The following is a 26,777-nucleotide window of genomic DNA, read 5'->3' as shown; positions in this document are numbered from 1 at the left end:
CAAATATAGGAACTTAAGCTGAGTGAAAAGGTATCTAAACTCTAAACAGATAAATACAGATAAAAATCAAGGTAACAGACGAGTGATGTGATGAGTTCCTGAAGGCAGAATTTCACAAAGAGCCGGAGTTTTTAGATGGACAGGAGTCCAATTTTAATGTTTTTAAAGTATAAAGTCAAATTCATTTTAAATTATATTTGACATAATATAGCATTTTTTATACCAATTGAAGATAACAGCTACTTGATTGTGCTATAAAATGACACTATGGAACATAATTCATTAAAAATAATTCATTAAAAAAGAAAAATGAAAGAATCAGACTGAATAAAAATAGACAAAGTAAAAAAAAAGGGGGGGGGATGCACTTGATAAAAAAGCACACTAAATAAATACCTAAATAAATACATGATGCTTAGATTTACTGAGTGTATTTTAATGCACCACGAGAAGCCCCACCCCTTGATCAGGGTCTACCGCGCTGCGTTCAAGTTTTTTTTTTCTTCAATTTGAAAGTTTGTCATCAGCAGATCCCGAGCACCGGGACGGAGCGCCGGAGAGAAGCCGCTAGCAGAGCTCTGAGGTGGTGGAGGAATGGGCTGCAGCCACAGCAAGGTGAGAAACTCCGCCGGAAAGGATTAAGGGACCGCGGAGAGTTACAGGGGGAAGTTCGGGTTGTTTGTCAGGAGGATGCTGCTTAGCCAGCGGCCAGCGGCTGCTGCAGCTCCCGGTAAGCGGCGTCCAGAGCTCGGTTTGAGCCCACACATGTCAACCTTCATTTGGACCAGAACCAGGCGGACGGCACGGAGGTTTTGGTCGGTTTCTGTCCAGCAGATAAAATGTGGCATGAACATCTGTTTTCAATCAGCTTCGTGTTTGAATCTCAGGGTTTTCCCACGCCTGCCTCCCCGAAACCCCCTCTGTGTATCTATGCTCCAGACACAACAAGCACGCTTAAAATCTGTAAAGGCAGCATTTTTTTGAGTTAAGGCATTTTAAAAATGCCTTAACTCAAAAATTATCACCAATGGGCACATTATCACCAATGGTGATAATGTGCTCATCTCAGGCTTTTGGGAAGGCAGGAAATCATACTTAACTTAAACCTGGATCTATGGAGGAGTTTAATGAAAAAGTCCAAAGCTAGTTTTGAGCCTCTTCATCATCCTCTTCTTCAGTTTTTAAAGAAGGATCTGTAATGGTGATAATATGCTCTACAATCTCCTACCCTCATCTCACTCTTACAGGAAGTTGTCATGGTTTGCAGACCATGTCCTGCAGGACTCCTGGCAGTAATTCCTCCTCTCAGAGGGAAAACATAAAGTTTGACAGCTGCTGTCCTCCTTTGGTTATTGATAGAAAGTGACTCCATGTGGTGTCCAAAACTAGGCCCATGGACCTTTTATAGCGGAGACGGACTTTGATTTAGATTTAGGTGTTAGAATCTTTTCTGATCCTGTATTGAACTTCTATCAATCTGTACATTGTTCCTTTAAACACCTTCTTGGTTTCATTTTATTCTAAAATACTTTTTAGATCATGCTCACGTCCTTCTGGATCAATGGTCTAGCTGTATTTGAGATCTGAGACCTGAGAAATGTTTTCCTGCAAAACAACCTGACATGAAAATAAGGAAATTGTCAAATAGGCCTCATTTTACTATAAACAACAACAAAAAAAGAGTATCCAGGCTATTTTTGATACTGACCAAAGTAATTATAGATTTGTAATTAATATGTGTCAGTCTCTAAGCCAGATAACAAAATCAGTTTTCCCTTGATCAGAAAGTCAAGCTTATCAATTAAACCCTTGTTTTAGGAAATGTTTAAGGTCTGATACGTTGATGCAAAACTGAGGACGGTTGCAATTTACTCTTGTATTCAAAACTATAACTTCGATCAAAAAACCTGTGCTGCTCTTTTATCTAGTGGATAACAGTCCATAGGTCAAAACTGGAATCAGGATGTCAGACTTCAAGGAAAACTAGATTTTGCTACTAGCTAGTAAAAGCATGATTGCTACATTTCATAGCTTCTTATATTTCTTTCTGGATAGGCCTTTCTCTCCAGTGTTTTACATAATAATGTCACAGTTTAGTCCACAGTCATTAATGCAAATTCTATATTTCTGTGGATTAGAGTGTATTGTGTTTTTTTATTGTCAATATTTTTTAGCACTGTTGAGCAGATCCTGCTGGCTTCACAGCACAGAGCTCCACCATGTACCAGACATTTTTGCAGTAGAGTGTGAGGCAGCTGCAATGAAGATTAGCACCTTGGCAGTCTGAGCTCATGGTGTTCAGGTGGAAAAAAAAGTGTTTATTCCCATCTTTGGGTTGTCATGAGTTACCGCTCCAAGTGGAGGAGTTTAAGTATCTCTGGGGCTTGTTTATGAGTGGAGGCAGAATGGAGCTGAAGATTGTTGTATTGAGGTTGTGGTGCATGTCTATGGTGGTGAAGATAGCTGAGAAAAAATGTGAAGCTTTAATTTACTAGTAAATCAATATTTCAACTCTCTTCTGTGGTTAGGAGCTGTGGGTTATATCAGCTAAAACGATCTTCCTCTGCTGGGTGGATAGACTCAACCCTTCAGACTTATTGCTGATGAGCTCAGGGAGAAATTGCTGAAATATCAACGGAAGGCATAAAATGGTCTCGTTCCTCATGAATGACGCCTTGTTGCAGACCATATAGGTCAAAAGGTCAGACACGGATGAAGAAATATTCTCTTCTTTTGGATGAAAATAATTGTTTATGTGGAAAGGTAGAGAGGATTTTTTGTTTGTTTGTTTTAAGCATCTTTAAATGTTGCTCTGTATATGAGAGTAGTTGGAACACATACACCTGAACTCTTGTGTATTTCTCAACTAAATCTGGACACACTAAACAAACTGATGGTTTTTCATAGTTTTTCCTAAAGGAGGAACAGACTCTGGATACCATAGGAAAACCTCTGTAGTCTGGATGAGGAATGACCAAACTTGTCAGTTCAGGAATGTTTCCATGCAAACTAAACTGATAAGAGAGAGCAGGGGTAAGATTGGGAACAGCTGCTTCATTCGGAATGATCCATCAGAAATCTCAGGATGTCTATTGAGGAAAGACATTTTTCTGGAACAGAATTGTGTTTATCAAGGTTTTATGAGTCGGTGAATTGTAAGGATCTGTCTTCGAGTTCAAAAAGTTTTGCTTTAGTTTCTATCCCTTTAAGGTTGCTCTGGTTGATAATAGATGTGCTTTCTCCTTTTTGATTTGTTGACATACTGATTTGGCCACTTGGAGGCTGATGTGGACATCTGCTTCATGATGATAAGTTTGAGAACTTCTGTGCCGAGTTTCCAGAATCGTATTCTGGAGTACTGTGATTGAAAGCTGTAATAAGTAGAGAACATTTTCAGATACCAACACAGCACTCTTTAAACTGGGTAGTCTTGTTTGATTTTGATTGATCAAAACAGCTAAAGTTTGTTAAATTTCATAATCCAGTTATCTGACATCTGGGGTGGTTGAGCATAAATATTGACCTGCTCTAAAAATTCCCCAATAAATCAAAATCCACTGATTATTTATTAATCATCAGAATGATCAAATCAGGTCAAACACTGAAAGGGAAAAAAAAGCAGTTTTCTGATTTATTCAATGCATCAAAACTAAGAACATTCAGAGATGGTTGCTTTGTTGCATAAATGGAAATAATCCTGTAGTTTCCTAATTGATTCAACCTGTTGCAAATTAAGAAAAAGTGGAAATCAACATCTTCCAGGGAAAGCCTCATCTTTTCAACACTTTAAGAGCCAACAATTAGCGGAAAGATTTCGGTTGAAGAAAACAAAAAGGGATAATTTAGCCCTTACACTGCCTCCAGACTTATTTCTTTATCAGAGAAGCTGTCTCCCGAAGCTGTTGTGTAACAGGAAAGCCGGGTAAATCCTCGATAAGCTGAGAACAGAAGCAGGTCCGTCCAACAGGCTGATCGTCCCACCCTGATGGATTTAACGGGATTATTCTTTGAAACAGACCAAATAAGTTCTGACATATTGGAGGTAAACACAGAGTGCACATTACTCTGGCTTTAAAAAGGTCAGGCCCCTATTACCCTAAAGGTTTTGATGCATTCAAGTCCAGTCAGGTCAGGGAGACTGATGTCCCCCTTGGTTTAGCAACCTGGACCACATTGGAAAACCATGTATTGATCAGACGTGTTTACCTTTAGGTAGCAATTCCAACCTGGAAGTTTAATCCCACTTGGATTGCATCTATGTACAATCTGTCTGGTTCTGTTTTTTAAGCAGAAATCTTACAAGAATCTTGGCGGACTGTGGGTTGATTCAAACCTGTCCAGTTTTTTTTTTTCCTTGAATGGGACTCTGTCATCACTGTTCCCAACCTGAAAACTATATCTTGTCTTTGTTTGGGGCACTGCTCATCAAATTGTTTGAAGAGAAACAAGACAAGAAGCCTGAAAGCTTCAAAGTTAAACAGAATGAAGAAATTTGGAGCATTGGGCTGAACTTGATGACCTTGAAACTCTTTAGTACAGGAAACAAAACAGGAAGTTTGACATTTCTTAGAGAGAATACAGGCTTTATCATTCAACACGGATGAACTAAAAATATGCAGGCGTTTTGATCAAAATGTATGTCTTGCAGCCATGTTTAATTTTGACAGCAGTGAGCCATCTTCTTGTAACATTGTCCTTTGAGAAATCTCTTACTTTAAAAAGCCCTTCATTTCTATAGATGAACAAAAGCCTTTTATTTCTCGACTTGTGAATAAACAAAATTAAAAATAAGTGTTTAGTTGCGATAAATTATGCTTTCACCACAATTTACTTTAAGTTTTTTTTTAACTATTTCTTTAAACATTTTAAAGTGTATGTATCCAAATATTTATCCATCTGTTGTTTTCTACTCAGATGAAGCCAGGTAACTGTGGCAAGAAGTTCCTGTGATCCCTTTCCATAATTCCTCCTGGTAAATCTGCAGGCGTTTCATGACCACAAGGAATATATAGAAACCAAATGTTTACTCAGACAGTATAAAATAAATGTTTTTTTTTTTTTCTCACTGTCTGATATTAAATGAGACTAAACTTTTCCTGTACTTGGTCAGTTTAAGTTAATAGCCATGTCTGGTTTGAACTTCAGTCAGTTCCTCCAGAAAGCCATGAATCTTCTCTGATGTCCTGTTTATTGGGTTCTGCTTGGGAAACATGCAAAAGTAAGGACTAAGGCTACATCCTGCTTAGATTAGCCACTTTAGCTAACTCCTCTTCATGTGGAGAAGCAGTAGCTAGACAGGATCAGTCTTCATCCATGAATATATTCCACAATTATGCTTTGCCTTTCAGAGAACATACAGAACTACCAGTAAGTGAGGATCTGGGTGGCTAAGGCAATGATCATGGAAATGTAGAAGTTAAAGCAATTGTCCTCTCAGAATAAAACAGAAACCAGAGTAGATGCACTGCTGCTCCCTGATGTGCTGATGTCATCTACATGTTGAAACACGTCGCTCCCCCTCTTCGTTCTTCCTCGATGCAAGGCGACAGCTCTTTGGGTCCTCTGCACTCAACGAGGGCTCAGACGTTTGGGAACGTTATGTTAAAACCAAAGATTTGATTGCCCCCAAAAAACTGCAAAAATTAGTTTCTGAAAACGGCCCCAATGTCAGCTGCAGTGTTGCACATAATTGCTAAAACAGCATATAAATCCTACATAATACATTTGGGAAAAACGGGAACGAAACTTCTTTCACCTTTTGAAGTCACCTTCTTCAAAATATGTTCTTACGGTGGATTTAATTGTGAGCCCTCTGACACCCTGACTGTGTACAACCAGCAGGGAGTTGTTAGTTAGTTTGTGATGATGCTGCCTCAAGCTCAAGATGTAAACCGGAACATCTGTTGTTTTACCAGATGTTTAATAATCATGGAGCAGATAGCTGCTAGTAAACTCTGAAAATAATCACACGCAGATATTTTCCTCTAAGTGCTGAGCTTCTGTTCCGTCATAACAGAGGAACTTGTAATTCTTCAAAGGAGCTATGAATGAACCCAAGCTGCTGCTTGATCTGCTCTGATTTTAACTCACCCTTTGATGAGCTCTTAATGACCCAACACTAAGACCTCGCACAGTCAGCTGAGCCAGAGTTTTTATTTCTTTCTGATAAGTTTCCTCTGAGTCATTGGTGGTGAGCTAATAATGCATCAGATCTCAGCAGGACGTGGCTCAGACTGTAATGTAGTTCTGTTTACTGTTTTCATCTGGCTAAAGCAGATGAAAACCTGTCCTATTAACCAACTAATCAATTAATCACGTGATAAAATAAAATGAGCACAATCATTTCTATTCTGATTATATTTTTGAAGGGCAGTTTTGTTTAGTGGCATCATGATTCTTTTTATTTATGGTTTTATAGAGCATGTAATATAAATATTGCGATTGATACCTGATTAATATGAAGAGATAATATGACTGTTACTGTATTCTGATCCAGAACTGCACATCATTCTGGGGAATGGCACGGCTTTAGCCGCTCTACCTCTTACGGCCAGCTAAGCGACGTGGGTGGCGTTGACTAACTCGCTCTCTTCCTGGTTACGTAGCAACAACCTCTTGAGTCACTTCTGCAACAGGAGTTTACTGGTTTGAAATTGTGCCTCATTGCTGCTTAAAGATAAACAAGCTGAAGTGAAAACTGTGGATAAAACAGGACAGCTCACATCACTAGTTTGGCAGTATATTTAAAACATAAAGACTTGTCAATAATTATTGATATTAATTGATATGCTTATATTGTGATAAGTTTATTAGCCACATTGTCCAGTGCTGTGGTTTTCTTGCTCTTTATTTCCGTTTTATTTATTGATTTTGTTTGATTGTGTTTTATTGTGGATCTTTAAAATTTCTTGCAGTAAAGAAAACCTAACAAAACAGAAAACAACTGATGACACAAGAAACTGGAAATCATCCGTTTTCCTTTTCATCAGCCATGTTGCAGTTCTGCACATTTTATAAACATTTACTTTATTGATGAGCAGGTAAGATAGAAAAACTTTAATGAATAAATATAATATAAATTATGAATCTTAGGTGTTAGGTTTTCTTTACAAAATTTAAATTAATTACTTTTTGCAATAATTACTGGGACAATTAATTGTTCATTTGTGACATGTCTGCATCTGATATATTTTGTCCTCTTAGGATATTTAGCAACTTTGTTGCGCTTTTTTCTGGCCAAGAACATCTTGAAACAGTCACACCACTTTTTTCAGAGACCAGATGAAGTTATTTATGGGTTTTTCTTTGTATCCTAAGCATTTTTACTGGCAGCTGTTGCTTAAAATTTTTTGTCTACCTGACTGTGGTTAGGCTTCAACGAAATCCCTCATTTTGACACTGCTGTTTAACATTAATTGCTTCGGTATATTTTTATATTCCTTTCTTATACAGTTCGATTGTGTTTTTCTGCAAATGATTTGACATATTTTTTGCTTTCCCCATGACTTAGAAACCAGAAACATCAGTGCACCACTGGATAAAAAAAGCATGTGTAAAAGGTCAGAAACTCACTGAGCTTTTACACATGCTGATGACAAGCAAATGCATCACAAGTTAGGATGGTTACTCTTAGTAGCCATCCAGACCTGCTTGTGTCAACTTGTGCATCTTATGAGCCCAAAATTACAAGGGTATGTAAACTTTTGATCATTTGGGTGGTTTCTCTTGTCATCATGACTTAAAGAGTAAACATGGTCAATCGTATTATAAAACTTTTCTTAAGATTCAGTCAAAGGTGAATGAATCATACTTACTTGTTTTAACTGAAGATTTGGGATCCTGCAGTTCTTTAGAAAAGAGTCCAAAATAATAGAAACATCTAGTAATAAGATGCTTTCTCCCTTTTTCTACATGTCACCAAAAAATATCAACATATCTGTTCTATGTTGGCAAAAATAAACTACCAACTGGACTCCATCATTATCAGTATCTAGAAGTTAATATGCATTGAATTAACTCAAGTTGAGATACTTTAAAGTCTTGAGTGCTTTTTCACTAAAAACCTTGTGAATGTAATTTGTATTTCCCAGTCCATATGTATAATTTTGAACTTTGGATTTGATAAAATCCTAACTAAATTTAAACTCCTGCAGCTAGGTCTGTTTTTTAAATATCACTACAGTCATATAATAGACCATGCTAAGTGAATGGAAATGTTATTAATTTTTTATGATTTTTTTATGTGGAATTTATTTTGGATCTTCAACTTTTTCTAAAAGTGTTATGGTTTTAATTTAGCCCCACCCATGGCTTTTAAACAAGCCTATCAGCTGACTGCCTGGATGTTCTCCCAAGCCTAGTAACTGCTCTTAGCTGTACATTTCTGTGCGGTGAGGTTTGTTCTTCAAGGCAAAGCTTTGCTGAAACAGAAGAGCCTCTGCTGAGATTTACGGCCTTTATGAAGGCGAGGGCCCCTGCAAGAACACATGCTTCTCCTCAGCACCACCTTCTCCCTCTGCCTCCTCCTCTTTCTTGCCTACTTTCTCCATGTCGACGTATTTGAGCCACAGATATTTATTGTTCCAGCTCGGTTTGAATAAAGTGTTTATGTAGTATGTGAGGAGAGCAGCAGGTTTAAGTTGTGATTGTTTGACCTCTCTGTGTTTGACTGGAGAGAAGATTTCTGCGAGTGTTTGGATCCACGGCTCACCGTGTTTGTGTTGCAAAGTGCAGAACTGGATGGGTTTTAGGCACGTCTATCTTTTTATTTTTTGAAGTAATCCAGATAATATCTTCATTGGAGTGTGGACTGGGAGACAGGATTTATTTTGGATCTTTGCAAAGTTGTGTAAATTAAAAATGGGATAAAAATAGGAAATAACAGTGCTATCACTATGTACAGTTTTTTTTTTTAATCTACTTAGCAACTGAAAATATCTGGTAATGATCAGGAACTATAGCCATTGATGGAATCACCTGTGAAGCTGATGTGCCTCAGGAATTTATTTGCCTGTTTCTACCCTGTAGTCAACCACAGTTCGCACTTTTGTTGGTTTACGATCAAATGGTTCAAAATCAAATAGTTCATATTGGTAAGATAGAATCAGAATCAGAAAATGTTCATATAGCGCTTATTAAGATGGCTGATTGTTTACAAACATTTTTTCATGAAACCTGCTAACATTTGGAGATGAGATGAGAGTTATGGTTACATCCCAAAGGCAGATTATGATAAGGCCATTAAAACTACCAACACTAAATCATTTTCTCACTGAAATAATGGATCAGTAGTCCAATAAATTATTTAATGATTCCTACAAAACATAAGCTGGGCTATATAATAAATATTCCAGGTCATTTTTGTAATACAGTAATTATTTTTCTTTAGTAAGAAAAATATCTTAGAAATAATCATTGGAAGCCGGCAGCTAGAACACAAACCCTGATCTGTTGTCATGCAGCCACTGAGGTTACATAATGCTTCTGTAAAAGAGAGAAAGTTGCAGCTTCATTCATGTGGAGCACAATTAGAAACCTCCTACTCTTGTTCTGAGGTTCAGGGCTTATTCTGCTCATCCAGCTGAACACTAGTCTTTAGTTTGTTGGGGTTAAATGATTGATAGCAGTTCCTGTTCTCTTTGAGTGGATCATTCTGGATGCAATGTGATCAAATTACATTTCCATCCTGAAATACCTTTTTATGCTTAAATTAACTAAAAACACATCAAGGGGTGAGTCTCTAACACTCATCAGTTCCTAAAATGTATTTTGAACTCTTAGAGTGTCAGTGATGGTAGTTCAGTTCAATGCCCAGTCATAACTAACTCAGAGTAGATGCAATGCCAGGTTTGCTACAAATGCTTTTACAGACTACCATACAGTATTTGCATAACTAAAGAATTGTGTCTGCATTGTCCCCAAAGTGAAGGAAACTCAGTCATCTTGCAGGTTTTCTCTAAAGCTGCTCATGGTCTCAATTATGTTAGTGTGTTAGTGTTTATGATCAGGATTATATTAAGTGTTTTGTAGATGATGCAGTTCTCTTGATGTCTTCAAGCTATAACCTTTAGGATGACCTGAGGCCTTCCAAGTTGAAAGTTCAGTCTCTGTATTGAGAGTCAGCAGTAATGAGTTTTTGCTCCTCTCGATTTCTAGTTTTGAATCACTTCAGTGCACAAAGAAGATGATAGCTTGAATCAGTTTAACATTATCACCTGCTAAGTTAAGATCTCAAGTTTCCAAACTGGATGCCTTCTTCTCCACAACACCATATACGGAATCAGTGAGATTGATTGACAGATCAGAGCTTCATCTACTCCTGAGGGGGTTGTTCTGGTCTGTTGCAATGAAGAAGAAGGTTCCCTGAAAGGTGAGGCTCTCCATGTATTAGTCAGTCTATGTTCCAACCCTTCATAGCGGTCAAGCGTAATGGATCACGGATCATGACTGAAACAAGATCTTCGGTAAAAGTTACTAAAACGAGCTCCATCATCCAGGTGGAGTTAGGAATAAAGTTCATTTACATTACATGGAATGGACTGGAGTGTGTTATCTCTTGAGGATGGTTTTTATATGCCTCCTTTTGAAAGTTTTATCGGACTTTCCATAAGCAGGATACCAAAGGGAACATTCTGAACTTTCTAGAAAGACTACATGAATTTTCTTCCATGGGAATTCCTTTGGATCTGTGTTCTCTTTATATACCTATTAGCTCTGCAGTCCAATGTCAGATAAGCTATTATATAGTAATTTATGGATCGATGATTGCATTTCACAATATATAACAGTATTTATTGCAAAATATTTTCCCCATTTTGGATCTGGGAATCCTGCATTTCTTGGAGCACAGTAGAAACATTTAGTCGTACTGTAAAATGTGCCGAGTTCAATTGTGAAACACCAGCAGATTTGCATCTTGCTGACAGCACACTGCTGATGGTAATCTGATTTATGACTGCTTTCTGTCAAAACTGGTCCATCTTACCTCTGTGAGCAGGAGACTTGTGGAAAGTTAAGAGTCTCAAAAGGGGAAAATAAATTTAACTCAGACATCTTCCATTTTTTTTTCTCTGCAGAAAAAGAGCAAAGGCAAGAAAGGAGAGAAGAAACAGAAGGAGAGCAGCCGTCAAGATGAAGGAGGTGAGTTTCCATCTGGTAGGGGAGGTGTTGTATCCAAACACATGAGGTGTGAAATGAAGTATGCTCTTTAACTTCTAATGGTCTCATGTTCCAAGACAAAACAGAAATCATCTGCTCTTCAGTAGGTGTTAAATTAAGCTTAGAGGAATGTTACACTGCTTCATTATTTACAGATAAAAATTCTCAACAAAAACAGGAAATAAGTGCAAGAAAAATATAAGTTCATCCTATTATCCAGCAGCTTGTTGATTCTCACCTAGAAGCAATAATTTCCTGGATGGTATTTCAATCCTCCCACATTCTTTCACATTGTGAAAGAATTCTGGCCCACTTATCGGCCCAACATTTCTTCAGTTCTTTGAGGTTTGCAGGAATTGGTTTATTCACAGCTCTTTTAAGGCTGAACATTACATTTCAAACAGGTTGATGTCTGGAGTTTGACTAGGCCATTGCAACACCTTGATTCTTGTGTTTTAGCCATTCTGTTGATTGCACTTCATGCAGGACACTTGCTTTCATTGTTGGACAGACTGCCTCATATTTGACAGTAGAATGCTTTGGTACATGGAGAGTCCATGTTTGACTTTGACACAAGTGCTGTGGCTCTTAAGATAAACTCAAGTACACTCTGCCATCAGCATCTCTCAACCACCACTGTCCATGACAGCTGGGATTCAGAAATATTTTTGAGCATTTTGGCTAAACATGACAATGACCTCCTTATACTTTCCAGATGAATTAGAAGCGATTTTCACTTCTCTCAGGGTGTTTTTATACTTTATAGTCTGGTAGACTTGGTTTGACAGGGGATCAAAACTGAAAAATTTCTTACATTTTCAACTGGTGGGGTTTGCTTTGACACTGCACTGTCAAATAATCCAAACCCTTTCCTTACTTCTCCTTGCCTGTGATTGCACTGCACCAAGAACTGAGAGAAATGACACTGAAGAAACTTCTTTATGAAATGTAAACAAAAAATGGCAGAGCATCAACAGTTAGTAGTTGTAGGATTTCTCTTTTGTTGATGGTAAAAGACCACAAACCATTTCTTCCTCTAGCATTAAACTTATCCATTTGTTTTGGTTGTATTTACCCAAAATACCTGCCCTATTGTCTGCACTCTGATTTTGGAGAAGTCTTTGGTTCACATGACATTCACATATCTGAACCATGCCGGATTTAATTTCAACAGAACAGATGCTGAGGTTTTTAAGCAAATCAGAGTTGAATTTCTTGATCCACATCAGAGTTTGAGCATTCAAACTCCCCAAATGACCCAGACCTTACAGGCAAACAAACTATTGATTAATGGAATAAATGGGGCTGGTGTGAATTGTGCCCTTAATTGCTAATGCTCTCTCCTTCCTGGCATTGTGTAAGCACATTGCCAAAATGTTTCTAGAGGTGAATACTGTGACTATATTACTAGTGCTTGGGTTTTGTACTGACTTTGTCTGCATTCCGGTTTAGTTTTTCACTAAATAAAGAATTACACTGTATCATAGCCTAGAACTGACAGAGCATGAATCTTCCTTCCATCAAGACTTTAATGTGATCGTTTCAGAATGTGGTTTCCTTCTGACTGTTTCACTTCGCTTACCTTCTTCACTTCCTGTTTCTTTGAGAACTCCCACGGTGCATGTTTGTGTTTTAGTTTGACACACTTTTATACCAAATGTATCAAACTTGGTACCAAGTGTGCCAGACACCCTTGGGTCTTTACATAGATCCTTTTAGTTAGTTGTAATCATCACAAGTATTGATATTTTGGAATTTATGTTTTAGGAATTTTATTCTGGAAAATAGACTTTTTAAAGAGTTAATGTACCTGTAAGATCAAGGCTAAGAGATTAACTGATATATTTAAAAACATATACATGCAAAAGTTGAAAGTTGGAAGCCTTTGCCTTTGACGTTTGTAAAAAAAAATAAAATAAAAAATGATCACAGCCTTTCTGGTCCACACTTATCAGTGAACAGTGAAAATGATTACCAAACAACCCGTGTTTTTTTTTTTTTTACTGGGCTGTGGGAGCCTGAACCATCTGTAGTAAAATGTGACTCACAGTCAGTTAAACTTCTCTCGTTTCCTAACTTCCTGCTGTTTATGAGCAGTTTAGACGACAGCACAGAAACCACTCATTTCAGACGGGACACTCTGTCGTCATGCCATGAATCAGCTGCTGCATGTTCACAGAAAGAAACAGCTTGTATGTTTGTTTTTACAGTATACCGTACTCCAGTTTGAACACAGATTCGTTAGGAAGTGTTTTATGTTCATTTTAAAAGGAGAAACTCTTGGTCTGTATATATCTTTCAGAATAAAGTCTAGTGAAGCCCTTAGCTCACTTGCAGACAGGCCCTGACCTGTTTCCACATCACTTTGTTCTGGGATTATCAGAAAAATACTATTATTTAATTTAAATTGCAGTGGGAGTTTCCTCTGTTTAAACACCTATCTGAGATTCATGTTTTAGATTTAAGTCTTTTGAGTTTGTACATATTTTAAATTAACTCTGTCAGTTCATGGTCAGAATTACGCCATCATAATAACAGCTTGAGTTGAGTTTGACAGTTTTTGTTGGGCTCACTGGGTTCATCAAAACAGACGACATCATTGGAAATGAATGATCTGAGTGTGTTTGTGTTTAGTCATGTCCCTTCATGTTCATAATGTAATCAATTACAGTCAGGATTCCTTCCTGAGTATTGTGGGGCTGAGCTATTGGAAATGTTGATGACTGATTTGTAGGATGATAACCAGGCTTAGGTTAAAACTTGATTTTGATTATTTATTTATTTATTTTTTGTATAGTTTTTTCTGCAAATGATTGGTAGCTTCTGCTAAAGCTTATATTTCTGCTTCAAGAAAGCTGATGTATAAAACATTATATGCATGTCTCAATATCTGATCTTGTCCTTCCTCTCTTGTCTTGTAAATGGCACATTTATGACAAATATTTCTGTTATTATCCTTAGCCAGGTGACACATTACAGATTTTCATTAGGTGAGTGTGTGCGAGAATGGGTGGATGACTGTGTTGTGAAGCACTTTGGGGTCCTCTGGAGTTGATAAGGTGCTATACAAGTACCAAGCTGCTTACCGTTTACCATTTCACAGTCATCACAAATTTAGAAAAAACCAGGTGTTCACTCTAACACACTGCTTTTAGTTTGATGACTGAAAGACTGAGAATCGCTCACTTAATCAGACCTGCTGAATGCTCAGACTGCAGGATTTGTCTTGAAGCCAATGGAAAACACAGTAAACATTCAGGAAACAAACACCAGTTGGAGGAGCTAAAAGAAAACTTTCTCAGAATTCAGACAAGCATGCATTTCAGTCCGGCCTTCCTATAAAACAAAAGATATAAATGGAAATACCTTTAAGTTCAACCCACAAGTGAACATGATTTAGATGGTGTTGACTGTATTCTTTTGAAGACTGGTGTTGAAAGTTTGGAACATTAAATTTGTTTGTGCATGTGGTTGTTTACAAGATTATGATGACTTTTAATGTTAGCTTTAATCTAAAAATGGTGTTATTTCTATCTTAACAGATAATTTCATTGTTTAACTCAATTGTTCCAAAACATTAATAATGTTTGATGAACTGGTTTAGTATGTGGAAGATATGTCACTCAAAAATTTCAAACTGAAGATCCCTGCTTTCATATGTTTATTCATGTCTTAATTTTACAAACATTTATTTTGTTTTTGTTTTTTTTAAAAATGGCTAATGGTTCTCTAATCTTGTAAGGACCATGTATAAACTGTGCATGGGAACAACGTAGTAGCTTTGCTTATTTATTTATTTTTCTTGCTGGTTTCTTTCCTCGCAGGTAAACGTTTGTCTGGTGACCTGGATGTTTGTCTTGAGAAGCAGCTGGAGCGTTTCGAGTGGCAGCTGAAGATTTTAAAGGAAGTGCTCTCAGCCAATGGGAGTTCAGAGAGGGCGGAGCTACTAAAACATCACACTGACGAAGAAGTGTGCGCACTTGTTCTGAGCATCCTCGATAAGGTGAGAAAATACTGATTGATACTGAAAATACTGGCTAATTGTTAGACCTGTTGAATCAAGAACATCTTAAACAGAACCTTAAATAAATGTAGGAATATATCATGCCCCAATGAAAAGAAATGAAGAACAGCTGACAAACAACATTGTGTGGTGCGACATTTTCAGTCTGAAAAAGGAAAGTCATTTCTAAGGCTTCTGGGTCTCCCACCAACCACATCAAAAGAGATTGTCTACAATTGGATAACAGATGTAATCAGCCCCGTTAGTAGCTAGACAGTGCTTATGCTAGCTAGCGAGTGGCGACTTATAAAGGTAGTCTCAAAACAACCGGAACATCTAAAGCACTGTAAGCCTCAGTCACAGTGTGAGATTTAACAAGAAACAAACTGGATAAAAATGGCTCCTGTGGGAAAGTTCCAGGGCCTAAACCATGATTGAGCCCCTCTCCACACATTTCCCCAAAACACAAGACCCTGTCTGAGACTTCTAAAAAGTAGACATCTTTATGAGCCTCCACCCCCAAAATTCAAAAAATTATTCTGTGGACTGATCAGAGAAAATTTAAACTTTTGCAAAGTTTTGGTCTCTCAAAGGAGCCTCTGAATGGCTGCAAAAAATCAAAATGAGGGATCTATTTAAAGTCTGGATGTGAATTTAGTTAATGCCATTAATGCCCCAAAATTCTGCATAGAAGTTGGTGTGACTTTCTTCCATTTTCTACATTGATTTAGAAAACATAGTGTCAATTATCACAAATGTTTGATGGATGTTGTTGCAGCCAAGTGTTGCACACCCAGGTACCATGTAATGGTGGCAATTTCTTATTGCACTGGGCCACGTTGGTTACATCTTTATATGGAACAACCATTTGTTAACTGTGCTTTGTATTTATGCAGTTTATGTTTGTCTAATATAAAATTGTTGAAATGAAACGTTTAAGTGTTGAGAAAAAAAAAGCACAAGTCTTTTAAAGAGGCAACTATTTTTTCTCAGCACTATATTTGTCCCGGTCAGGTAAAGGTAGTCTTGGATTACAAAGATTTTATTTTAGATCTTTTATAATTTATGGGCAGAACTAATGCATCTTTGTTCCTTCTTTCAGCACGTTTGCTTTTTCCTGAATTTAAAAGATCCTTATCAATTTGACTATTGTTGCAACTTCTGCTTCTCTAAATCTGTCATGACTGTCATGGTTTTCAGTTTTGCCTTTCATGGGATTGTTTGTATGCAAGAAGATAAGTTGGGAGCTCTTGACTCTGCTCCGTAATCAAAGGCTGCTGTAATCCTGCAGCTTAAGTCATGTGATCTTCTGAGTTAGCAGCCAGGAGTTTGTTTACTCTGCATGTGATTTATGTTGTTAGCCACGTTGTACTGTCTGCCTGCGTCCCCGCTCTGACCCGAACAAAATAAACCCTGATTCAGCAGTAATCACTGGATCCATTTTATATTTTGTCACTTAACTTTTTGCAAGTTTTTAAATAACCCTTCCAGTTAAAAGTTTAATGAAAAAGAACTATTAATACAGATTACTTTAAAATATGTTTAGGTACCTTCTGCTGTGCAGTTGCATACTACAACTCACAATTTTCTCCTCTTTTTGCTCCTGTCTTTCATTCTGTCATGGGACTGACTCATGTCCGGTTCTGCAGGTGAGAACAGAGACGACAGCTGATCTGAACGTTCTGCATGAACGCAAAAGTAAATCAGCCGTACAAGAACATGAGAGGCATGTTGAAGGTAAACATCCACCGTGTCACGGTTTTTGTTTCATTCATTCATTTGTCCTGCTTTCCGTTTGCATTCCTCTTGGGGTGGATTTTTCAAGTCTAGGTTGTCGGTTCACATTTTTTGGGATACTTTGTGAAGCTCTTCTGTGGGTGGATGTTAACACTTCTTTGTGTTTTTTTATTTTTTCATTGTCTTATGTAGGAATGCATGATAATTCCTCCAAAGTTCCTGTTTGTCATTCTTCCATCTCTGTCACCACTTCTGGTTCACTACTTATTACGCAGCAGTAAGAAAATAAATAAGCCAAAACATGCATCAACATTTTCTTTGTGGACTGTAATTTAACTTTAGTCAAACCTCTGAAAAAAAAAACAAAAAAAAAAACATCCTCCTTTTGACCACGCATCACAGGAGAAACAGCAATTAACCTTTAAACAGGTCAGAGGAAGTTGGGCTTTCTTTGCATAAATGTAAATTTTTTAAGTTATACACAATCACAGTTGATTATTTTGTCATTTGACTGTGAAATTTTTATCCAAGAGTAATGTCACAGTTTTTTATCATTTGAAATATTCAGACACTACTTTCATATTCACTGTTTAATCTTTAAATGGAAAGCCTATGCATTGACTCAAAGGTGTTTTGTGTGTTGTTACCTCAGCACCTCTCACACTTTGGTTGTTTTTCTGTCCCACACTACAGAGTACTTAATCCCAAACTCTAGTTCTCCTCAAATATATTTCAACTCTGAGTTTCTTTTCAAACTGAGATTAAATTGTTTTTTTAAGACACTTTGGGTCTCGGCTGCTCCCACGTGGAGCAGCCTTACAGATAATTATGTACGTGTTGCTACCAGAAGGTTTTTCCATCCTGGGTTGAGAGATATGTTTCTTATAATTTGTAGTTTTCAGGCAGGGACTGTTTGGGGCGTAACTTTTATTCTCTCTTCTTTTCTGATAACGTGATGATTCATGCTCCCCTGCTTCCTAAAATAGAGAGAACCACCATAAAAACCAGGCCCTCTAACATTACTCAGCACCATATTCATGCTTACATAAATTCATTGTCACATAAGTTTAACTTTTTTGTGTAACAAACAAAAGGAAGTTGATTTTGGATTTTCAAAGAGTTGCTGCATTGGCACCCTTCAAATTTCTGTCTGAAATGTTCCTGCTTGGAGTTTTTTTCTTTTCCCACACCACTTCATGTCAGTGAAAATAGTATGGAAGCCCATTTTACAGTACACTGTGCATGGTGTATTTTTATCATGTGATGTTGCTGAAAATGAACTTCTTGTTCTTTCTTGCAGAGCTGCAGACCAAACATGAACAGGAGAAAACTGATCTGACAAAAAGATTTCAGGCAGATGAAGAGATCCTCAAGGTAACTGTGTTGATAAAAAGGCATAAAGCCTCTCTGATATTGAGGTCTTAGAAAAGCTAAATGTCAGAATTTGTGAAAAACATTAATATTGTAGAGTTTATAATGCAGTATCAGTAGTTTTCAAAGATTAAATAAAATCTTGAGGCTTTTATATTGAAATTTAAGTATGAATTTGTTGACATTCACTTACAGAACAGATAAGATTGACATGGAACATTTTTTTTGTTTATTTAAATTATTTTCTTGTTAATAAAGAAAATTTAATTATCAGAGGAATAAAATATAAAAGGAAAGACCAAGATTTTGAATCACTAGGGATATGATTGGTATTTTGTATAAGATCACCACTGAGAATAGCACAGCAGAAGCAACCTTCAAAGATGAATATGAATTAATTCATCATCATTTTTAGGGAGATTTGTTGTGACTGAATCATAAGAGCCATTTGGCCAGCTAAACTGGCAGGACAGCAAATTGCCTTTAGAGATGACTGTGCATTATAATGTGAAATCATGTCTGTTTTTACTAACTTCCTCTACTTGTGTTTGTAATTGTGCTCTACCTGAAGGCCAAAGTGGAGGAGTTGACGGCCGAGCTGCAGGTCTACAACGAGTTGAAGAAACGAGTTGAAGATTCTACCTTTAAAAAGAATTTGCAAAGAAATATTCAGGTAGTTTTGAACACGGCTTAAGAAAATAAAGTCCAGAATTTTGAAGTTTTTACATAAAAATTCTTCAACATTGTTCAGGAGCATGGCAGCCCAGGTGCATTCTGGGAGTCAGAGCAGGAATCTTTGCTGTTTGTGATTGAGATGAAGGCTGAACGTGTGCAGGAGCAAAGCAGGAAGCTGCAGCAGATGGATGAACTGGTCGGTTCAAAGAGTTATAAGACTGTAACTCCTAGAGTTCTTGAAGGTCTCACTGAAGATGTGTGGTTTTCTTCTGTTCAGGTGGAGAAGAATCTGTCTCTGGAGGACCAGATCGTCCACGTCCTGCAGCAGAACGAGGATCTGAAGGTCCGGATAGACAACTGCCAGACCCTCATCCAGTAAGTGTAAATATGGGGCCACCTGCTGGCCAGGACAACTTCCATCTAAACTAATAATATTTATATTGAGGAGGATTCAACAGTTTTGTTTTGTCAGTTAATAATCACAGTTTCATATTGGTAACCTTCAATTTATTTATTTGAACAAAAAGGCACTTTTTGTGCAAATTTGATATTTGTTCCACTTTCTGTTTAAGGTAGACATTTAAATATAAATATGTAAATACATTAGGAAATAAAAAGAAATTCTTCTGCAGTTTTGTCTACCACAGTTTTTCCTTCCTTTTAATTTTCTGTTAAAATACCGAGCTTTGTGAACGGACAGATTCTTTAGCAATTATCTTTTGTGCTTTCCCCTCTTTGTGTTTCCTGTCAATAACTTTCTGCTGGCCAGATGTCGAGTATCCCCCACTGTTGTCAGTCTTAACATAACATTTATGTATTATACATAATTTTCAAATTAGTTTTGTGTAACATTTTAAGGACACAAAATTTTAGGTTTGCTTTAATAGTACTTGCACCGAATATAAATCATCTATAACACACAAGTTTAAATAGTGAAGTTAATAAACTTATCAAGGAGAAGTTTATTATTAAAATAGGCTTTGTTCAAAAGTGGTCAGAAAACAACCCAAAAAAATTGAAAACGCTTGTTAATTTTCCTTTATCTGTTTTGTAGGCAGTTTTCAAAGGAGCAGCAGGACCTGAAGGTGGCGCTAGAGAGACAGATAGCAGTAAACCAGAATCTTTCTCAGGAAAAAGAGCAGCTGATGTTCAAACTGAGACACAGAGATTCATGTCCAGGGATCCACCTGCCCCCCATGATGCAGGAGATTGCCCCCAGATGACCCTCATCACACACACGAGTCTCAAAGCGTGACTGAATTATCTGACCTGGTTTTCTGCTCGGGGTGTGAGACTCTGACTGAGCTGACAACCATCCTGGATCAAGTCTCTGGAGCAGTACCGCACCGGATCAGGGCAGGATGTTAAAAATGGGACACAATTTGTCCGTCTGGCTGAATCTCTATGCAGTGTGCTGTCACACAGGATGGTAGATTTGAGACTGTGAGCACATTCTGCTTAGAGTACAGGTGTTTTGTTTTTTTTTCTTCTGTTTTTTGTATTTTATTACATTGTAGTGGTTTCTTTAATTGAAAAAGGAGAAAGTCAATAAGTCTGTGATACAATGATCTAACAGGTAAAGGGGATTCAATACCTTAAAATATCAGGTAACCCTGGATTAAACTTAGTTTTCTAATATTTCCATCTCAGAACGCATAACCAGCACAAAGCTAAAATTCACAGTTTTTGTTCTTTTTTTTTTTTTTTTGAAAACATTGTTTCATACTTTAATTATTTTATAAACACTGGTGAAAGTCAACAAAAATTATACAATATGAGAAGCTAAAACCAGTTTCTCAAATAAAATTTTGATGTCATTTAGCTTTAAGCTTTGCAAATCTCATATTATACATTTTCACTTTTTTTTTTTTTTTTTTTTTGCCAAAAAGTAACCACTGACTTTAATTGATGTAAGACCTTCCTCATAGAAGTGTCTGACATACTGATCCTAATGTTTTTGTTTTTTTTTTCTGATGGAATAGGTGCTGTTGTTTACAGATTTATTTCACAGTAATGACTTGGAGACTGAAGCATCTATTGATTCCATGTCTAAATGTATTGGTCCATCTTCTGGTCTTGGAAATAAAGTGCCTTGTTTGTAGACATGCAGACTTTCTGCTTTAGTTTCTCACCGGTGGACGTGCCTCTTCTCTGCAGAGCTCAGTGACGATTTTGAAGGAATCCGTTTCTGCATAAATTTGTTGGATAGCTTTTTGTTCTTGTTAGAAAGTAATTCATGATTTTGCTTGTAAAAGAGTAACAGATTTCTTCCACTCAGGCATGGCAGATTGTTGATGGTCATAAGATATAAGCAATCAGCCTTTGACCCACTGCAGATCTGCCATGTTGGATTCAGTTTTTGGACTCTAATCTGTGCCTTCATGCCATGCTGGAAGGTTTGATACCGTTAATTGAATAATTGTACTTTTTCAGCTTCTTTTTTTTTTTTTTTCCCTGTAAAGCTTTCCTTACAATTTCACAAGTCCCTCTTGTGCCTCTGGGATATATTCTTTTTTTGGTTATTTTACTGGATGTTTAAATTTGTTGCACTTCTATTGAAAGTATTTCACATGACTTTGGATAGCAAGTTGGAACATTCAGTGCTTCACATTGATCAATATTTTTCCTTACTTCATTGAACCATCTTCAGTTATGCTAATGTGCTAGCTGTACTGCTTATGGATGGTAATATGGAGTTTTGAATGAAATACATGCTACAGCAGCAGTTTGTTTCAGAGCTGAGGTCAGTATCACTTCTGTCTGACTGTTTACCAGTTTATTCATTTAATTACATTTAGTTAGATGGCACATCAGCTCAATGTTAGCTTCCTACCTTTTTTTGTTATATTTAATGTATATTATTAGCATGTTTAATATCCCAGTTTACAATCAGGACATACTTGTTAGCTATCCTAAAACAGTCACTGTATTATGCTGCATTTATATTTTTTGAAACCATTTAGGTTTTTGTATTTGTTGCCTAAAGAAAGATTAAAGTTGTCATGTTTTATCAGCTCTGTCAATATGCACCAGCACTTTGACCAGGTTTTTTACAGGAATTTGTACTTTAGACTTGTTTTTTGGTGTGTTGTACAGCCTTGAGTAATATTTCTGCTTGTTACAAAAGTGCTTTTGTAACAAATCGGCTGCACTATCCGCAGATAGTGCAGCCGATTGTTTTCATGTAGATACTTGTATTTTTTTGGCTTTCAAAATAATAATAATTAAAAAATTAAACTAAGTTTGATTGTATCCATTGCTGTTGAGGTCCAGTCATCATGAACTATAAAGTCTGACCTTTTATGTACATTTATCTGTTCTTGGAATTATCCGTAATCAGACATTTTAAATGTGCTGCATCCCTGAGTCTTCAAAATGCATCCATGTTTTGACCCTGAAGTTTTATTCTTAAAGAAGTTGCCTGAATACTTGTCAATGAATGTCAAAGTATCCCATATGGATGACCTTATTTTGCTAATTTTGTAATTCAAGAACAGCTTCTCAAATGACTCATTAGTTGTAAAAAACAATGTTCCATAACTGTTTGAAAATGTTTAACACTGCTTTTGTTTCTCTTCATTCAAGTTTTTTTTCTTGAAAGTTAATTTATATGGATTCACAGAGGATAAAGACTATGGGGGGAAAGGGTTTGTAAGTTTAAAGGACCAAACAGTAACCAAAAATTGACCAAATAAGACAAGTTGCTCGAGCTAAGGAAATTCTCAGTAAGGTTCAGCTAAACTTCAAACACGCATCTTAAATTCCAGACTTCAAAAATATGTAATGTACAGTCTTGACCGCTAGGTGGCGGCCGGTGGCAGTTAATTGTTGGGTGTTTATTTTCATGCTGAGAATTTTACCTTTTAAGATCAGCTGTTTCAGTAGTAAAGAGACAGATCCCGCACTCTTAGGGGAACAGTGCAGGTTTCTATTTTTCTTAAACAGGAAAGCAAAGGATGAAGTCTGGCGTTTTATGTGGTGTCTGTCAGAGAAACAATGTTTGGTAGCTATTTTTGCAAAGTATATAAAATAGATGTGCTTTTATTCAGTTAATTTTATACCATGTTTACGGCTGAAATTGAATCAAAGCTTGAGATACTTTGGCCTCCTTTTGGCCAGATTAACTTAATTTTGTCTGCAGGGGGCGCTGCACTGCACAAGCTGGTTGTTTTAACAGGCTGCTTTACATTACATTGCATTTACGTTAGACTGATAAAGATTTAGATAACTGAATGTTGGGACTCCAAGAAGTATGTTCAGGTACTATATAGTATTTGGACTCAGTTTGGGGGTCTTTCACACGGCCAGTGGTCCTGTTGGGGTATTAAGGAAACTCGGGTTGCTTTCATTGTGGCCTTGGTCTCATCTACATTGTTGGTTCTGGTGTCCCTCTTCACCTTGACAATGGATCAGGTTGGTTTGCTGGTCAGTTAAATAAAAGTGATACTGTGATCGGGATTGTATTGGCAATTTGATCATGTGTCAAGACCAATTGGATAAAATCAGAATTGCTGTAAAGTTTGGGAAGCATAAAATGCTATTTCTGTTTTTACAGTTGCACTGAATTTAAACAGCTGACAAACAAAAACACATGGTGTAATTTCCCACCCTCCTCCCTCAGTCGTAACTGATTGTGGAAAATTTACAGCTTATTCTGTAGCTCTCCACTGTTCCCCAAAATTCCCAAATTGTGTCTCTGTTGCTTGTGTATCTTTGAATTACCTCACTTTTTTTCTTCAACCAAATTTTATTTATTCTTAAATATATAGTCCCGTACAGTCCAGTGCTTTTTGGAATGACCTGCTGTTGCTTGCTCTCTTCATGGAAGTTGCAAATGACTAATGAACACAGCCCACATGACTGTGTGGGACGCAAAACAATACTTCTGTAATAATAAATAAATAACTTTTCTTATTGAATATGAGAAGGTAACTTCTAAATTTTTAACAGCCAAATTAAAAAAAACATAATGAAACAGAATATACATATCTAAGTGTGATCTATATATATGATATGTCAATTCAACACCGTTTCTAAAATAATTGAACTTTTTGGTAATATTCTGATTCACTGAGATGCACCTGCATAGAAATGCAGCTGAACAGCTTGAACTGAAAAACCCATTTATTATAAGCTTAAGTCAGCAGGAAGTTGGCCTAATGTCCACCGAAGTGTTTGTGTTTTTGCAGCTATGGGTCAAAGCCTCTGCTGTCATGTCACAGCTTTCCCATGACACCACACAGACACCTGGAAACACCTGAAGAGCAGACAAAGTGCTGCTGAGATGAGAGAAATGAGTTGAAATCCTCACAGCTCTCCTTTCAGTTCATCCGTGTTAATCTAATTACACATTTAGTGTGAAGTTTCACTTCATTGATTTTACTTTGTTTTAATCAGGATCAGAACTACATTTTCTAGCATGTCATGTGTTAGAACAGTAACAAGCACATCTAGATTTAAGTCTTAAATGTTTTTCTGTCTGTGCTAAATGTGAAACATAAATCCTCCCAAATGCAACAGTCATAAACAGTATCTTCTCGAACATTTCTGAGATTTATGCATTAGCTCCTGACATAAAGAACCAGATTCATTAAGAGGCACATGGATAACGTACATCAGCAACATAAGCTGTCTTGTAAAACCTTCTTCAGTTTGGGTCCAAATATTTCTGGTCACGAGTGTCAAACCAGATGATTTGCATTTTAACTGTACATTTTTAAGAACATGTTCTAACAGTCCTTTTTCCAGCATGGAATGACAAACAAGAAATGTGAATAACATTTAATTTATTGAAGGGACACATTTACACATACATCCACAAATATCCACTTAATATTTGATGAAATGTCTCTCAGGAAGGTGCTCCTCAATTACAGTCTTTTTGTAAACATTAACAAACTTATGTTATATTTCTGGATATTTGACTATTTTTAAAGCCATACATGGAACGAAGTATTTAATTTCATTAATTCCAGTGAGGTAGTTTTCTAAGCATAGTATTTTAGGGGTTGAAGTTGGTGCTTTGAAAAAGCCACTCTTGAAACCCAGTGCTGGGTTTCAAGCATTGGGTTTCAATGCTGTTAGTATGTGATGAAGCTGGACAACTATTTGGTAAATGTGACAATAATTTAGCCATTCACATTTTGCAAGGCCCCCAGTCGCACTAGTAGCAAAATAGTCCCACATCATGATGCTCCCACCACTGCTGCAGTTGAGACATTTTTTTAGCACTATAGTTTTCTTGCTTTGTTATAAAATGGTTTGCAGAGGAGATTTAGCTTTGAAAATCAAAACTGCAATCTGTCAGCAGCTGGACTACAGTATCATCACAGCAGCAGTTTGCCCTCAGCACTTGTGCTCCAGCTTGCGTCTTTACATTTTTAAGTGCCCTTTTCACGAGGAAGGATTAAAATGTGGAAGAAAGAAATTTGCAGCTATTTCCTGTTAATATCTTTCCCTTGTTGGGCACTAATGAGGAGGAGTCGCCCCTTCACTTTCAAGAGGGCTTAGCAGCAGTTAGCAACAGCTCCAGGCTGCAGGACAATAATCGCACTTTAACTCAGCTTCACAATGACTCACACCACTTAATTCTCCTTTTCAGAGCCGCCAGTGGAACGCCAGAGGCAAAATTAATAGATGCTAATGGCTGCCTTCCATCAAAGCAGAGCAGGATCCAAATATGCAAGTAAGGCCTATTAATTAACATGTGGAGCGGGCGAAGGAGATGGGGGGAATGGCATGGGGAGGCAAAAGGGGCACTGTGGTTCACATGGGCCTCTGCAGGGTAGCCCATTCAGACTGGAGGCAGGGGGCCTTTGAGGGGCTTCCCGGTCCACAATTAGTGGCTCCTGAATGGGCTGGCATTTGTCCTGCAGGTCCCAAAGCTGCAGAGGAAGGGACAGGTCCGGGCCAAGTCTAAGCCTGGTCTGGGCTGCGTGGGTTGAAACCAACATCTGGGCCTGGACTGCACGGCAGAACCAGGCATCAGTAACGTTGAATCCAAACTGTTTGTTTGAATCAGGCAGAGTGGACCAAATCAGATTTTCTCACTTAGGCTACTCAGGCAAAAAAAGTGTTTCATGTTTGTTCTGACAAAAATTCAACATTTAATATCTTACCTTTTTGTGTCGACATTCAATAAAACTGAGCCTTCAGAACCAAGAGCCAATCGGTCATTACCAAAACTACAAGTTTCATCAGATGTCAGTTTTTAAGTCAAACTCTTTGACTCATCAGCAGTAATTCCTCTGGACCAAATTGTTCCCCTGCACCTCAGTAACAGGTGCAAAAACAGAATAACTTACATACAGCATGCAGCCTTTATTCATACTCTGTTTCTGTAAAACAGGCTTTTTCAGACATAGAGACTTTAATTTCTATTTCTTCTACAGATTTCAGTGCTTAACATTTGACAATCAGGATACCTTTATTTGTTTATAGAAAAATCTGCTCAAAAAGATCTTCCCAGTTGTCTAGTTGTTATATAAAACTCTTTCTAAGGGAACCTTTTACAACTTCTGAGAAAAAAAAAAGTCTATTTTAGTGAAGTTTACTTGTTGATCTGAGAACTTGGGATCAACCTATAGTGTGTGATTTTTTTTTTTTTTCTGCTGGGACAGAAAAGTTATGTGGGATAATCTAAAGCCACCTTTTTTGTTATTTGGAATTAACAATCCAAATGCAAAAATCAAGTTAGAGTTTTTTTTTTTCAAATGCCTTTTTTATTATTATTATTTTGTAATAGTTTATTATTATTATTATTATTTTCATGATTGAGGCTTTGGATAACTTCCAGCTGAGCTGGTCGCAGTCAATTTTGACGGATGTGAAGTTA

The 26,777-nt window shown here is 37.2% G+C and overlaps 1 protein-coding gene across 1 annotated transcript; it reads left to right on the top strand.

Annotated features, from left to right (window-relative positions):
* Positions 1-501: 501 nt before the first annotated feature.
* ccdc69 (coiled-coil domain containing 69) lies at positions 502-22,184 on the top strand. Its single transcript, XM_055024550.1, has 9 exons — positions 502-615; positions 11,076-11,139; positions 14,982-15,160; positions 16,810-16,897; positions 18,198-18,271; positions 18,840-18,941; positions 19,020-19,139; positions 19,221-19,318; positions 19,998-22,184. Exons 1-9 carry the CDS (start codon positions 595-597, stop codon positions 20,164-20,166), a joined length of 915 nt encoding a protein of 304 aa, XP_054880525.1. The 5' UTR covers positions 502-594; the 3' UTR covers positions 20,167-22,184.
* The last annotated feature ends 4,593 nt before the right edge of the window (positions 22,185-26,777 follow it).

Source organism: Poeciliopsis prolifica, unplaced genomic scaffold (assembly GCF_027474105.1).
Source record: "Poeciliopsis prolifica strain line A6 unplaced genomic scaffold, Auburn_PproV2 SCAFFOLD122, whole genome shotgun sequence".
In the NCBI taxonomy this organism is placed as follows: Eukaryota; Metazoa; Chordata; class Actinopteri; order Cyprinodontiformes; family Poeciliidae; genus Poeciliopsis; species Poeciliopsis prolifica.
This window is presented reverse-complemented; position numbering and strand designations above follow the sequence as displayed.